This window comes from Ziziphus jujuba, chromosome 10 (genome assembly GCF_031755915.1).
Source record: "Ziziphus jujuba cultivar Dongzao chromosome 10, ASM3175591v1".
Classification (NCBI taxonomy): domain Eukaryota; kingdom Viridiplantae; phylum Streptophyta; class Magnoliopsida; order Rosales; family Rhamnaceae; genus Ziziphus; species Ziziphus jujuba.
In genome coordinates, this window is record NC_083388.1 from 12,424,139 (window position 1) to 12,439,755 (window position 15,617).

Genomic DNA, 15,617 nt, shown 5'->3' on the forward strand with positions numbered 1-15,617 from the left:
TTAAACTTAATAAACTCTCTATATATACAATTTATAAATTTTAAAGTAAATAATTAAATTTCATGAGTTAATTACAAGACGACAAACAACAAGCATCATATATATATATATATATATATATGAGCTTTATTATGCAATTTTGCATTTTCAAATTTTTTTTTCATTTTTTATTTTTTTATTTGGTACTGAAAGTATTGGATTGGATAGAGTGGTGAAGATACGAACCTAAGAGGGAAGCAGTACAATTTGATACAAAATAATGGTTGATTATGACGTGTACACTTTGAAAATGATAAGGACAAGTCAGAAAATGTTCTCAGAAGGACCACTGGGAAGCCAAAGCAAAGCAAAGCCAGATAACAAAGCAAAGCAAAGCAAAGCAAAGGGGCTTCTTCTGATAGTGGGATATATGAATGTAATAGGCAAAAATCAAGATCCTCTGTCACTGTCACCAGTGTCCCCCTGCATGTCCAACCATCATTACCATACGGTCCACATCATCAGAACCTTCAACAAAAACAACCACACCACACACACACCCCCCAATTAACCTCAGCAACAAATTGAATCAATCAATTTTTTTCAATTTCTTCAAAAATGGGTCCCCCACCCATCCTCACAACAGTCCAAAAATACCTACTACTCCTCCTCCCTTCTTATTCTTAGACCAAATCTCTGTTTTTCTTTGTTTTTAATGTTTTTGCTTTTTTTTTTTTTTAATCTTCGTTTTTATGTTTTTTGAAACACGAGGTTTGTGTTGGTGTGCTAGGGATAAGACTGGGTCGGGTGAAGAGAAAAAAAGAGTTTTTGGCGATGAATTGAGATCAGGAGAGAGAGAGAGAGAGAGAGGTACTACTGGTAGTAGTGGGAGGTGGGGACCATAGGAGGAGGAAGAGGGAGGAGGGGTCTGTGTGGGGTCCACAAATAGTTGCATCCACGCGAGAGGGGGACCCACATGAAGAATGAGACTGTGACAGAGAGAGGGGTGGTGGTGGGGCTGGGTGGGTCTTTCTTTGGCTGGCTGAATTCATTCATTCATTCATATATGAAACCGTTGCAGAACAGATTTGTATGTGTGTGTGTGTTTGCAAGAGAGAGAGAGAGAGGAGGTGGGACTCGAATTTTCTTAATACTTTCTCTGCGTGCAAGCTAACCTCATCGATCATCTCGTACGGCAAACCCATCATTACTCTCTCTCTCTCTCTCTCTCTCTCTATATCTCAAGCTTTCTCTCACTAAACACATTCTCTCTCTTCTGGGTTTGCTTTATATATTTAGAGGGGTGGCTCTATTTCCTCACTTTTGCATGACTCCATAGCCCCGTCCCTCTACTCCTTTTCCTTCATTTGAAATTCATCGAACAGTGTCTTTTTTTTCTTTTGGTTATACTCTATCTGCTATCCTCCTCTTTTTTCTTCTAAATTCTTTACCACTTTCTTTGTTGTCAAACATATATATACGAAGTTTTTCTCTTTCAAAAAACTGATCAGGAGAGTACTGTTTGATTTCATGTTATGGATCCTTCAAGTGGACAGCATCAGGTAGGATGATGATCAGAAGCTGTTGATTTTGATCTTCTTTCCTTTTTTTTTTTTTCCTTTCACTACACTTTTGCCCTTTTCTCTTATCCCTTTTATAGTTCTTTTTACCTGGTTTTGTTAATTGATTTTTGTGTCTAATTCAAGAAGATGCAAAACTGAGTTTTTAGTTGAGTATCTGAAAGTTCTTTTTATTATTATTATTATTTTTTTTGTTATATCACTGAAGATGGATTTGAGCTTTGTTATCCGCTCTTTCATCCTTTGTGATACTTTTTCTTGCTTTTGTTTTTCAAAGTGGAAAAATTAGTAGTTTCGTTGTGGACTATTGTATGATTATACAAGGTTTTGCTGGTGATCAAGTTCTGAGTTTTAATCAAATAGAGGAGTAGTTCTTCACACTTGGAGTTGAAAAATAAGAAATTTTCTTTTAACATGACAAACCAGGCGAAGTAAGTTTCTTAGAATTGCTTAAATGAGAGGAAATCCCTTTTGTCTTTGTGATAAAGAGGAAAAAAAAAAAAAGAAAAAAATTGCAAATTACAAAGTTTTAAACACTTTACCCCAAATTTGATCTGCCAATTTTCTAGGAAACCAATACCAAGTTTGATTGAAACCTGTAACTCAAAATCCCCTCTCAAGGTCTTTAGCCTTAGCTTTGCCCAACCAAAAAAAAAGGGAAAAAAAGAAAATAATAATAATAATAATAAATCCTCATATTTATCCATCCTTATATGACATTGATTCTCTCCATATATGAACTCATGTAATGTGCTTTTTTAAGAATATAAATATAGATATATATATCCAGTATATATTCTTCCTTAATTTGTTTTCTGATATGTACCTGTCTGTTTCTCACTGATGTCTTACAAAATTTTCTTGCTAAAAATTTCTCCTCAGGAAATGCCTTCTCATTCATTAGAAAACATGTTGGTGAACACAAAAGCACAGCAAGAAAGAAAACCAAGGCCACACCCAGAGCAAGCTCTAAAATGCCCAAGATGTGATTCCACAAACACCAAGTTCTGCTACTACAACAACTACAGCCTCACACAACCAAGGTACTTCTGCAAATCCTGCAGAAGGTATTGGACAAAAGGAGGAACACTAAGAAATGTTCCAGTGGGTGGAGGGTGCAGGAAGAACAAAAGATCATCATCATCTTCATCATCATCATCATCAAAGAGGGTACAAGATCAACCACTCACACCCAATTCCAATCCCCTCTCAAACCTCCCACCCTTAACATATGACTCAAATGACCTCACCCTTGCATTTGCTAGGCTCCAAAAGCAGTCATGTGGTCAGTTGGGTTATGATGAGCATGATCTTTCTATTTTGGGAAACCCTACCAGCACCCATTGTGATATTCTTGGAAACCCTTCTGGGATTAACACTACAAACCCTGCTGGCTTTATTGATGCAATGAGGAATGGGTTTCTTGAATCCCAAAATCACTACCAGAATTTGTATTATGGGTTTGGGAATGGAAATATTGGAGAGGTTGAAAATGGTGGTGGTGCGGTTAGTTCAGAGATGGGTTTGCATCCATATGAAGAAATCAGCAGCAATGCAGCAACAACAACAGCAGTGACAGTCACAACAATGAAGCAAGAGTTGTGTCATGGAAGAGACAATGAGAACAGGATCTTGTGGGGTTTTCCTTGGCAGATGAATAACAATGGTGGAGATCATCATGGAAACAATTTGGGTGATTTTGATACTGGAAGAGAAAGCTGGAATGGAATGACGCCTTCTTGGCATGGGCTTCTCAATAGCCCCCTAATGTAGTCCTTTGGATTACTCTTTTTTAGTATCTATCTTCAAGAAACCAAAAAAAAAAAAAAAAAAAAAAAAAAAAAAGCATAGAGTTTCTTCACTATTTAGACTCAAATTTCAGTCTTAATCCTTAGAGTTCTTTATTTAGTTTTTGTTTTTGTTTTGTTTGTTTTTTGTTTTTTGTTTTGGATAAACTAATTAATGAAATTTCATATATTTGTTTTTCTAACCAAGTCAAAGAAGCTCAGTGATTGGAATTTTAAAATAATTTCCCTTACAGGAGATAATTGAAAAAGAGTGAAGTTTGAATATGATGTTTCATGGTTTGTGCAGTCTGAACTCTCTGACGTATTAAAAGGTGGTGATGCAGGAGTACATTGGAGGTTGAGTGTGAACGATGTTTTCAAGATATTCTGCCATGATTGTTTCTTATTTTCAGGTAGATTCTTAAGAATATAATATAAAAAAAGATTATTATTACTGAATTAAAACTGGAATAATTATATGATAATGGGACTGATGGAGTTTTTTTTCTCTTTTTCCTAAGCATTAGGATTTCAGTGAAAGCATGAGCACCAATTTCGGTGTGGATTTTCTTTCTCATTCTTTACCAAATCCAACTTAGGATTTGGGCGTGAGAGAATAGTCATTAAGTAATCAGTTTTTTAATGCAACTAAGACAGGATTAAAATTTTATTTTTCTAATAATTAATATATTCTTGGCGAACTTGGCTGGGAACTTTCATTTCAAGAATATATTAAAATATATTTTTCATAATGGTTGCGCAGTAGGTAGGGAGCTATCTGTATCAGGAAATGGATGGCAATCTGATGATGACTTTGTAATGATCTCCTATGCCGATTCATATTTGGTACGAGTCAGTCATCAATGGTTTTAAAGTATATCGATGAGGTAAGTTATGGAGGATAGACATTGATTTTGAAAGTTTTTGAACTATTATTTAATGTGTTATTGGTCCATAATACAAGATTGGACTTTACACTTTAAGTTTGATATAATCAAATTTGATTATTTAAAAACTTATCCAAATTTGATTGGATAAAAAATACTCTAGTCTAGCTTTCTCTAAAAAAATAAAAATAAAATAAAATAAAAATCTAGTTCAAATGTTACCTGCATTTCAAACAATGCCCATAACTATTATTTGTCATCCTATTAGTTCAATTATGCAATTTTATCTAAGTATATATACAAAATTTCTCACCTTTATTTTTTTTTATAAATAAATTCTCGCATTACCTTTACAAAGAAAAATTCTGCATTGTTTGATAGTTTGAATTGATAAAGAAACAAGAGTTTAGAGGGTTGGTTTTTTTATTTTTTATTTTTTATTTTTTTTGTTTTGGTCTAGAAGGTAAAGAAAACATTCTGTGGTAATGAGTATAGAGGGGTAAATGGGTGTTGATTTTTAACCTTTGATTTTAGCTCTTTCGCTATATCAATCTAAATATATATATATATATATATATATATATATATATACATATATATGTATATATAGTTAATCTCTAATCAAGACATTCTAATGAAAAATTTATTAAAATTTTCTTTATCAACTTTTGAATCTTTTTAAAAGTAGAGATTTAAATATTTGTGATTTATACAAATTCTAACATAGTTCATTTTGCCTTTTTAGAATTTCCATATTTTAAAATACCTCAAATGCATCTTTAAAATTTAACCTTTAAGCAATCTAATAAACGTTCTAATGAAAAATCCATTCTAATATATGATTGATTGTATATAAATCTATAGATAGAAATGATATAGTATGAGATTTATAAATACCAATTGTGAGCGATAGCATCCACAACCATTAGATTTGCATGATTTTCATAATCTGACGGTTGTAGATGGTTATTTGTCATAGTTCTTCTCCATTGGTTTATTGTCATATTAGCTCAACCTGATTGTTTTAATATCATGTTCTATTTTATAAGTTTTTGAATAACTTTAAAAATTAGTATTTGAAAATTCAAAAATAATCTAATATAGATTTAGTAATATATTAAAATTATACCCAGGAAAAGTAAATCTTGTAAAGGTCCGATAGACTATAAATCTCAATCTTTTAAAGTGATCTAGAGATTGAAAGAGAAAGATCTGATAGCAAATTATAGGAGCATAGTTGTGCATATATATATATATATATATGTATATATAATAATAAAATCAACTCAAGCCACTAATTATGGTCTATTTGCATTAGGTTCTATATAATCTGTATCAATTATTTATTATCCTATCATGACTTTTATTATTAACTTTAGATTTGATTTAATGGTTGATTTTAAAAATGTAATAGTGGACTAAATGGGTCTAATGAAATACTAAAACTTTAGAAAGCAGAATGAACATTGTATGTACTCATATAAACCCAAACTACATCGCACCTATAAATCTCATATATTAAAATAATTAAAAGACTTTAGATCTTGACATGAAAATTCTTGTGTACATATAAATATATAAACACAAAATCAGGTTGAATTTTTTTTTTTTAGCCCTTAGATTACATCAATATTTGAGATTTAAAATTACATTTATTAATCACTAATCCCGAGAGGATTTACTTTTTCTATATAAGATTTTAATGTATCACTAAATTCATATTTTATGATTTTTGAATTTTAAATATTGACCATTGATGCCATTCTAAAACTAATAAAGGAAAATCTAATATTAAAAGTATTATATCGTTCTTATGTGAACCTGACTGTATATATATTGATAAAATTAACAAAAATTACATGGATAGGAAAATATCGAAGCAGCTTCAAAAATATTATTATTTTAAGTCAGGGTTTTTAGTGACTTTGAATTGGAAAATTGATTCTTGAACTCCTTTCACGCTCATGTTATGTCGAAGTACTGCAAAAGAAAAACTACAAAATTGAATCGAATTTATCATAATCAATTAGTTAACATGTTGGTTGAGTGTATTCTGACTATATAAATATATATATATATATATATATATATATATATATAAATAGATAAAATTTTACTATAAAGCATGAATTCATATACTTTTTATAGTAAAACTATATATATATATATATATATATATATGTGTTATATTATATTTATAATATTATTGTATTTAATTGATTAGTTTGTTCAGTTTCCCAATTATGTGTAGGAAAAATTTCAATTGCATACCTAAGGTTTGCCTTAATTCAATTTCAGTTCTCTAACTTTCAAACATTTCAATTATAATTCCTACTATTGAATTGCCATTTTGAGACTTTCCCTTCTCTATCCTATGTGACAACTTAAATTAACTTTGTACCCTTAATAATTAATTTCCTTTTTATTTTATTTATTTACAATATATTTCATAATTATTAATATATATTGATGTAAATATTTAACTTAAAAAACAAATAATTTTGTCACTTTACAATAAAATATGTTATCACACACACACACACACACACACACACACATTTCATTTCTTGATAAATATTTACCTATTTAAAAATATTAAATTTAGTTTACAATTTTTTCTTCAAAAAATAAGTATTTGATTTATAAAATAAGAAATAAAAGACTTTATATAGAAAAAGACTAAAGTTTTTTAAATGAGTCCAAAAAAAATCTCTTTCTTTGGCAAAAAATAAAAAAAAAATCTCATTCTATATATATATATATATATGAATAGAAAGAAATAAAAAAAAATCCTTTTAACTGATTTCATCTAAATGTAAGAAAAATAAAATATATAGATATAGAAAAATTAAATAAAAAAAATCCTTCCAAGTTCCAATAGATTTTGTTTTCAGGAAAAAAAAAAAAAAGGTTCCAATATGTTTCAACTCTTCTCAAAAAAATTAAAAATTAAAAATTAAAAATAAAATTTAAAGACGACAGATCTAGCAGATATAATTTATGCATATTTTATAGATTTCCCTTCACTTATTCATTCAAATTTTTTCTCACAATGCAAACATAATTTCTCTGCCTGTCTTTGTGATTGTTACCAATTTTCCAGTTCTCAAGTCCAATCCATGAAAACTTGCAATAGTCCACCATTTGCTCTGGAGTATTATTTGAAGAAGATAAAAATAAACCTAAAAGAAGAAGGAGAAGAAGAGCCTTTGGGAGATACATACATAAATATATATATATATATATATATATATTTTATTTGCCAAGGAAAAAGAAGAGTGGAATCTGGTTTAGAGAGAGATGAGAAGAAAGAGAATGGGGGAAAGGAAATAGAAAAGAAGATTAAAAAAAAAAATTTTGTTAATTTATTTTATTTTTTTAATATAATAATAATATATTTTATTTTTTAAAATATATAATTACATATTTATCCTTTAACAGTTAACTGTAATGGAATATCTCAAACTACAGTTTAAATATCTGAAAGTCGAAAAGTTAAAATTGAATTAAGGTAAATTTTAAGGACTGCAGTTAAATTTTTTTTTTTTTTTATCTGTAATTAGGAAAACATGTTAATGGTTGTGGGGCATGGCGCAAGATCCTAGTGAAAACTTGATTGACATCTATGTGAATGAATATAACTTACTGGAACTAAGATATTTATTTATTTATTTTTCTTAACTTGTTTTGTTGATGGGGTATTGACTACTACAGAGTTCGAATATGAAATACACACAACAAATAGACCATCAAAGATATCTTCCCTCGAGTCGGACTATTCGTATCACAAATGCAAATGCCACTATAAATTTTTTTTAAACGAGTTTTCCCTACTATATACTTAGGTTTACCATACAACAAACATCAAGTTTTGTGTAGTTAAGATCATATACTAACTCATTGAATGAACAATATGATAAAATCTTTGTCACAAACATTGCTATATAGAATCAGCCAGCCCCTTTAAACTTATTGTTGTTATTATTATTATTATTATGAAAAGCCCCTTGAACATGATTTTTTTTTTCTGAACAATTTTTCAAAAAACTTAGCTAGTCAAGTTTCGATCATTTATTATTATTATTATTTCTCAAATTTAAAAAATTATGGATCTATATTCAAATTGGTTACTTGTATGAGTAATATATATAGGCACTGTTTTTGTGTACCAATATATTTGACAAATATAATCTTCTATTGAGTATATAATTTAATGATTAATCATGTGGATAGAGGCCACTATGATTTGTCAAAAAGTATTTATCAAATATCTTTTTTTGATAATAAAATTTATCAAATATCTTGATAATTGTTATCCCATTATATATATATGTGTGTGTGTGTGTGTGTGTGTGTCCAAAAGTGATATGCAAAAGGAGGAATCTGCTCGAGAAAGGGCTCACGTTTGATTAGCTAGTTGGTGAGGCAATAGCTTACCAAAACAATGATCAATAGTTGCTCTAAGACGATGATCAACCACACTAAGATTAAGACACAGCCCAGACTTCTATGGGAGGCAGCAGTAGGGAATTTTTCACAATGGTTGAAAGCCTGACGTAGCCATGTCGTTTGGAGGTAGAAGGCCTATGGGTCATGAACTTCTTTTCCTGAAGAAGAAACAATGATGGTATCTGGACTGAGCTAATAATCCATTTACACCTATAGCTATGACATCATGAATTTGAGATACTAAAGTGGAGGAAAATTATTGTAAATGATCAAATATATATATATATATGTGTGTGTGTGTGTGTGTGTGTAAATCATTATTTGGCACTTAACAAAATTTATAAAAATGAACGATCCATTTTTACGGTGTTATCTTCAATTTTTATCAAAAAAGAGTGATGATCAAGAAGCATCTATTTGTTTTGTACAATCAATCTCATATTAAGATATCCTGATGAATTTTCTATCAGATCTTTATTTATTGGCCCTTGAATTATTTCAAGAATTCAAGGTTCAAGATTTTAAAAATGTATTTTGGATTAACATGAATCTATAAATCTAATGAAAAAGTAAACCATAAAAGAGCAAATTGAACCTTGTTAGAACTCATTTAGATCCCCAATGTATCTTTAAATTTCAACTCTTAAAGAGATTTAAAGTCTTATAATGGAGATTCTGATAGTTTCCATTCGAACAATCTTGATGTAAGAATTTTCTGATTGTTTACATGCATAATAGGTTTAATACTAGTTGGTCAATTGCACCAAATTCTAAGAAAAAAAAGGCCACAATGCACATTGGTACCTTTTAATTTCACTAAATTTTCACTTAGGAGCTGTTAAAAAAAAAATGTTGATAGACACTAGTTTTAAAAATCTTACATTTTAGTCCAAATATGTTAAAAGTTAATAGAGACCATACAAAAAAGTCATATGCAGCTCACGTGACCTCTTATTTTATTATTATTCTCTTTTCCATTTTTTGCAATTAATTTACATTTAATGGTTAAAAAATCCTAAAACCCTTAAAACTCACCATTTTGTCTAATTACAAAATCATCTGATTCGATTTCTGGCTGAAATATCGATGAATTGAAATTTCAGCACTCTTGTTAAGAACCAGCTTTCTTGGGTGAATTGAAACTATGGTATTAGCTTTGTTGATCTTGCAAAACTCATTGGGTGAATTGAAACTCATTAGGATTTTGACCCATAAATTCGATGATCTTGCAATTGGATTAATAGTTGAACCGAAACTATTTTGGTTATATGCTTTCATGGATGGTCATGTTCTCACCTTTTTTGGAACTACTCTCTCTCTCTCTCTCTCTCTCTCTCTCTCTCTCTCTCACTCTGTTTAGTTTCTTTGTTTGGAGATTTATTGAATGAATTTGAGTCTCGTTCTAATGCCCACTTCCAAAGATAGACTCCTCACTAGACCATGATTTTTTCCAATTTAATTCTCCACTTCTTAGATGCTCATCATGAAATTCTCTTTTAATTTTTTAAATAATTATTTGAGTAAACAAATGGAATTTAATTTATGGAATATATATATATATATAAATGCTTGTGGTTTCCAATTGGTGAGGGATCAATTGAGGATGAAGGGTAGGACACATTCCACAAGGTAAAAGAAGAAAGGGATCTGATGTACAGATGATGCCAAAGTCATCCGCGTTATCGTTATCGGAAATCAGAAGACAGAGGATTGACACAGGGATTGGATGAAGGAGAAAAGGGTGATAGGTCCCTAAATAGAAGAACAGAAGAAGAAGAAGGGAAGAGAGAAAGAAAGAGTTCAGTAGAGATTGTAAAGTAATATACTTCATTTCTATCCGTTTCAATGAAACAACCATCAATATAAATAACAATGTTAAATAACTACTCAACCACTAAATCCTATAAAACAGGACCCATTCTTACATAAATGCTAATATGGCTAAAGCAAATAACAACTAAAAAACATAATATCAAACATCCACAAAACCATATTAAATGGGTATCATAGCTTATGATCACCTCCCTTAGCAAGGAATGTGCAGAGACCTATCAACCTTCCCCGCTTTAACCATCCTTGTCCTCATGGATGAACTGGGGATGAGCATGTTGAAAACATCATTGGTTCTCCTAAGTTGCATCTGCCTCCGATGAACCAAGCCATTTAACAAGTAGTTCAGTTCAAGGTCGATATTTCCCTGTTTTGACAATACGGGGAGCCAAAATTCTTTCAGGTTGGGGATATTGAAATTCAACATTAATTAAGAAGTCCGATAAAAAGTAGCCATCGATACTGGCCCTTCATGCTTCTTGAGAAAATTTACATGGAAGACATTTTGGACCATAGAATTAGGTGGTAATTCCAAACGATACGCCACAACTCCAATTCATCCTAAAACCTTACAAGGCCTAAAGAGTCATGGAGACAACTTAACAGAAGAATGCCTTACCATCTATTGCTGCCTATATGGTTGTAATTTGAGGTATACATAATCACCCACCTCAAATTCAACCTCTTTCCTATGCAGATCAACCCGAGTTTTCATGCGGACTAGTGCTAAAACCAAATTGTGCTTTAAGTTCCCTAGAATCTGAGCTTGATCATGAAGTAACTCATTTACAGCCTGTACTTGCATTGTTCCTGGAATATACGAAACCAAAGTTGGAGGTGGAATTTCATGCACGACTTCAAAAGGAGAGATTTTAGTTGCTGAGTGCTTGGATGTGTTGTAATTGTATTCAGGCTAAGCTAACCAGTCAACCTAATTTCGAGGTTGGTCACCAACAAAACATCGAAAGTACTGCTCGAGAGTCCAATTAACGACCTTCAATTGCCCATCCGATTGAGGATGATAACTCGAGCTCATATTCAATGTAAATCCCTGAAACTAAAATAAGGTTTTCCAAAAAGTACTTGTAAAAACCTTATCATGGTCATTTATGATGGAGGAAGGAATTCCATGGATATGAACCACATAATAATGTAAGCCCTTACCATGATGGTTGCATTAAAGGATGCTTTAGTGGAACAAAATGGCCATATTTAGAGAGTTTGTCTACCACCACCATAATCACCATACAGCCATGGGAAGAGGGTAACCCTTCAATGAAATCCATAAAAACATCAGTCCAAATTTTCTTAGGACAAGGTAGTGGCTAGAGCAATCTTGATGGTTTCATATAATTAGCCTTGTTTTGCTTGCAAACTTCACATTCCTTGACAAAATTTTTCACGAAGGATTTCATGTTGGGCCCAAAAAAATCTTTTCATAGATAAATAAGAGTCCTATTATACCAAAAATGTCCCCCAACAGATGAGGAATAAGACTCAAGAAAATTTGTTCACCTTTGAACCACACTCCATCCATTTTAAAATACCTTTGGGCAGCTGGTTGAGCTTCAATAGGAAATGTAGAGAAATAGGGATCTTTTCGAACTTCTTCCTTTAATGTATCCTACTAATCCAAATAGGACAAGGAGATTGCATGACATTGAACTTCCACTTTCTGTGATGAAGCGTCTGCCCCATGATTTTGATGACCTTTCTTATATTCAATAGTATAATCATAACTCATCAACTTGGGCAACCAACAGGCTTGAATGGGAGTGGTGATCAGTTGTCCCATAAGATATTTAAGACTTCTATGATCTATGTGAACTACAAATGGCTTCCTAAGAAGATACGGTTGCCACTTTTGAACAACTTTCACAATTGCCAACATTTCCTTCTCATAAGTTGATAAAGACAAAACAGATCATTTCAAAGCTTCACTGAAATAGGCTATAGGCTAGTCCTGTTGAATAAGAATATCCCCAATTCCTTTGCCACAAGCATTAATTTCCACCATAAAAGGTTGAGTAAAATTGGGCAACCTCAGGATTGGAGGTGTAGTTAGCACCTTTTTCAGGGGAAGAAAAGCTTGTTTTGCCTTTGGTGTCCAATGGAAACCTATTTTTGATAACAACTTCGTAAGAGGTACAGTAATCCCCCCAAATTCACTAATAAATTTTCTGTAATATCTAGCCAAGCCAAGGAATCCTCGAACCTCCTTCTGTGTAGTCTGCGTTGGCTAGTCATTTACTACCTAATTCTTATCATGATCCACATTCACACCATTCTGATTAATAATATGGCCAAGATAATCAACCTGTGAAACTCTAAAAAAACTGACACTTGGATTGGTTGGCAAATAATTCGTTAGCAGACAATATAGCTAAACAGTCCGTAAATGAACCAAATGGTCATCCCAAGTTTTACTATAAATTAAAATGTCATTAAAAAAAAAAAATACCAGAATGAATTTCTGAAGATGTGGATGGAATATATGGTTCATAAGGCTCTAGAAAGTAGTAGGGGCATTTGTGAGCCCAAACGGCATTACCAAAAATTTGTAATGTCCTTTGTGCATTTGAAACGTTGTTTTGTGTATGCCCTCTTCTTTAACCCATATTTGATGATATCCTGCTTGCAAATCTAACTTGGTAAAGAATTTAGCATCATGGAGCTCATCCAACAATTCATCAATTATAAGAATTGAATACTTATTCTTGATGGTGATTCCATATAAAGACCGAAAATCTATATAGAAGCGTCATGTTCCATCCGCTTTCTTGACGAGCAAGACTAGTGAAGAAAAATGGCTATGGCTGGGTCTAATCAAACCTGTATCCAAAAATTCCTAGACCATCTACTCAATTTCAGCCTTCTAATAATATGGATAGTGATATGGTCATATCCTTACTGGGGCCAGGGAAGAAAAAATCGTTGAGGATATCGAAATTTCAAAGATAATATTGAATTTCCGCGAACTGCGACACCGATGGAGGAGGGAAGAAATATCTGTCTGTGATGCCGGAGAAATGTCATCGTTTCCATAAAGTATCACATGTATTGTTTGCAATCGGTGGAAATTTCGGATTTTCTATGGATAATTGTGAAAATCCGGTGGAGATGTCGGTTTTCGATGGAAATTTGATGAAAATCTGGGCTAAGTTATCTTGTTCTTGCTATTGGAGGAGAATGGTTTCTAGGGTTGTTGCCGAAAAAGATGAAGTTTCCGCCATGACTATTAAGCTTTTAGAGAGAGAGTGAGAAAGATATGTAATGACACTTCTCTGGTTTTATTTTTATTTATTTTTTTGGGGAGTGAATGTGGACAAAATACAGTTCAGGTTCTTTTCTTTGGAGATCGGGCTCAAGTAGAAATGTAGAACAACCCAATTTATTATTTTGTAAAAATAAAATAAGTAAAATAGTTATAAATTTTTTGGTTTTAGGGTTTTGTCAGCTCTAAGTTTTTTAATTTGCTCTTAGATTTGGGTGGACAAGATTTTTCCAATAAAAAATGGAGGTGGATCGGATTGTTTGTGATCTTTTTTTATTTTTATTTTATATACATATATATTTTTTTTTTCTATTTTTGGGCTTGTATGATGTGTTGTTTTATCACTTGGGTCATTCTCCACTTGGCCCATTAATGCTCTTATGCTCTTCCCAATTCATTTCCCTCTATTCAAAACAAAAATAACGAGTTAAAAGTCAAACATTCATCTGGAAGAAAAATACCAACAAAATATTTTCTTAAATTTGCTCTAAAGACCATTTATGTTGCAAGTCTAGGTTGAATTGGCTTGAATTATTTTAAATTTAGATAAATTAAATTAAAATAATTTAAATTTAGTTCAATATGATTGGATAAAATTTTTAATAGTCTAGTTCAATTCCATAACACAAACCAATTCTAAATTACGGAAACGGTAAACATCTAGATATGATTATCAATTTGAAGCACCAAGTAATTTTTTATATATTAATGATGTATTATGAGTTATATTTGAGAATTTCATATATCTTAGTATTATTTTGGTGTTAAATTTGCACTGTATTTTCTTTACATACAATAATTTTTAATATTTATTAACTATATTATTATTATTATACTTTAATTATTGTACTTTTTATATTATTTTACTATATTAATTATCTTATATGTAAAATTTTGTATTCTAAATTAAATATTTACAGTTTTTGTATTTTTATCGATATTTCCATCGATGTTTCTATAAAATTATACCCTCGACATTTCCATCGATATTGATATCTTCATCACTGACTAGGGCTCGATAGGGTAACAAAGGTATGGCAAAAACTTCTCTAAATTCCTTTAACAAGGTAGTTAACTCCGCTAGCTGAGAGTCTTGGGTAGGTGTTGTCACAGCCATTGAGATCATCAAAAAGTAAGCCACGTGTTGCCACACAATTCTCCATCCATTAAGGCAGAGATGGCCAGTCGTTTGATTCCCTGAAAGTTGTAGGTACCCACCTTAACTGGTTATAGACAGTTTCGATTGGTCCCAATGTCTCTAGCCATTGAACTCCTAAGTCAATTTGACAAATAGAAGCTGGAAGGACATAAAAATCAAAACAGATTGAGCAATTTTGTATCTTTAAAGTAAGGTTGCGATACTTCCCTAAACATTTTAATCGATCACGATTGGCCACTATGACTAGTAATTTGCAACTCTTATCCATATGAATGTTGAGTTGATTGACTAGTGCAAGATCAATGAAGTTGTGTGTACTACCCCCATCTATCAATGCGACAATCATAGAATTGAATATTTCTCTAGTGACATGAAAAGCTTGAGGATGGTTGGCTCCAGTTATGGCTTGGATGGAGATTTTCGGAATGAGTTCTTCAGCTTGCGGCTCTTCCTCTTTAATTTTTGCTTCCTTGTCTGCCTAAAAAAACGTCGGATATTCAATCATAAAAATTTTTGGCCTTTGACAGTGGTGTTTCGTGTGAATTTCTCATCGTAGTAGAAGCATAGTCCCTTGGACCTTCTTTCTTGTGCTTCCTGAGCCAAAATCTTTCAAAAAGGAGAAGGATTTGGTGGTTTCAGCGTCGATATTAGATCTAACAGACCTATAATAGT

The 15,617-nt window shown here is 31.7% G+C and overlaps 1 protein-coding gene across 1 annotated transcript; it reads left to right on the forward strand.

Annotated features, from left to right (window-relative positions):
• The first annotated feature begins 1,054 nt into the window (after window positions 1-1,054).
• On the forward strand, window positions 1,055-3,553 carry LOC107410115 (dof zinc finger protein DOF2.1). The gene is made up of 2 exons (XM_048469305.2): window positions 1,055-1,541; window positions 2,442-3,553. The coding sequence occupies exons 1-2, from the start codon at window positions 1,515-1,517 to the stop codon at window positions 3,330-3,332; spliced, it is 918 nt and encodes a 305-aa protein (XP_048325262.2). The 5' UTR covers window positions 1,055-1,514; the 3' UTR covers window positions 3,333-3,553.
• The last annotated feature ends 12,064 nt before the right edge of the window (window positions 3,554-15,617 follow it).

Bases quoted from the DNA above. Each gene is read 5' to 3' on its own strand.
- LOC107410115 (XM_048469305.2), top strand. From the start codon at position 1,515: ATGGATCCTTCAAGTGGACAGCATCAG. The intron at 1,542-2,441 runs GTAGGATGATGA...ATTTCTCCTCAG, and splicing joins CTTCAAGTGGACAGCATCAG to GAAATGCCTTCTCATTCATT.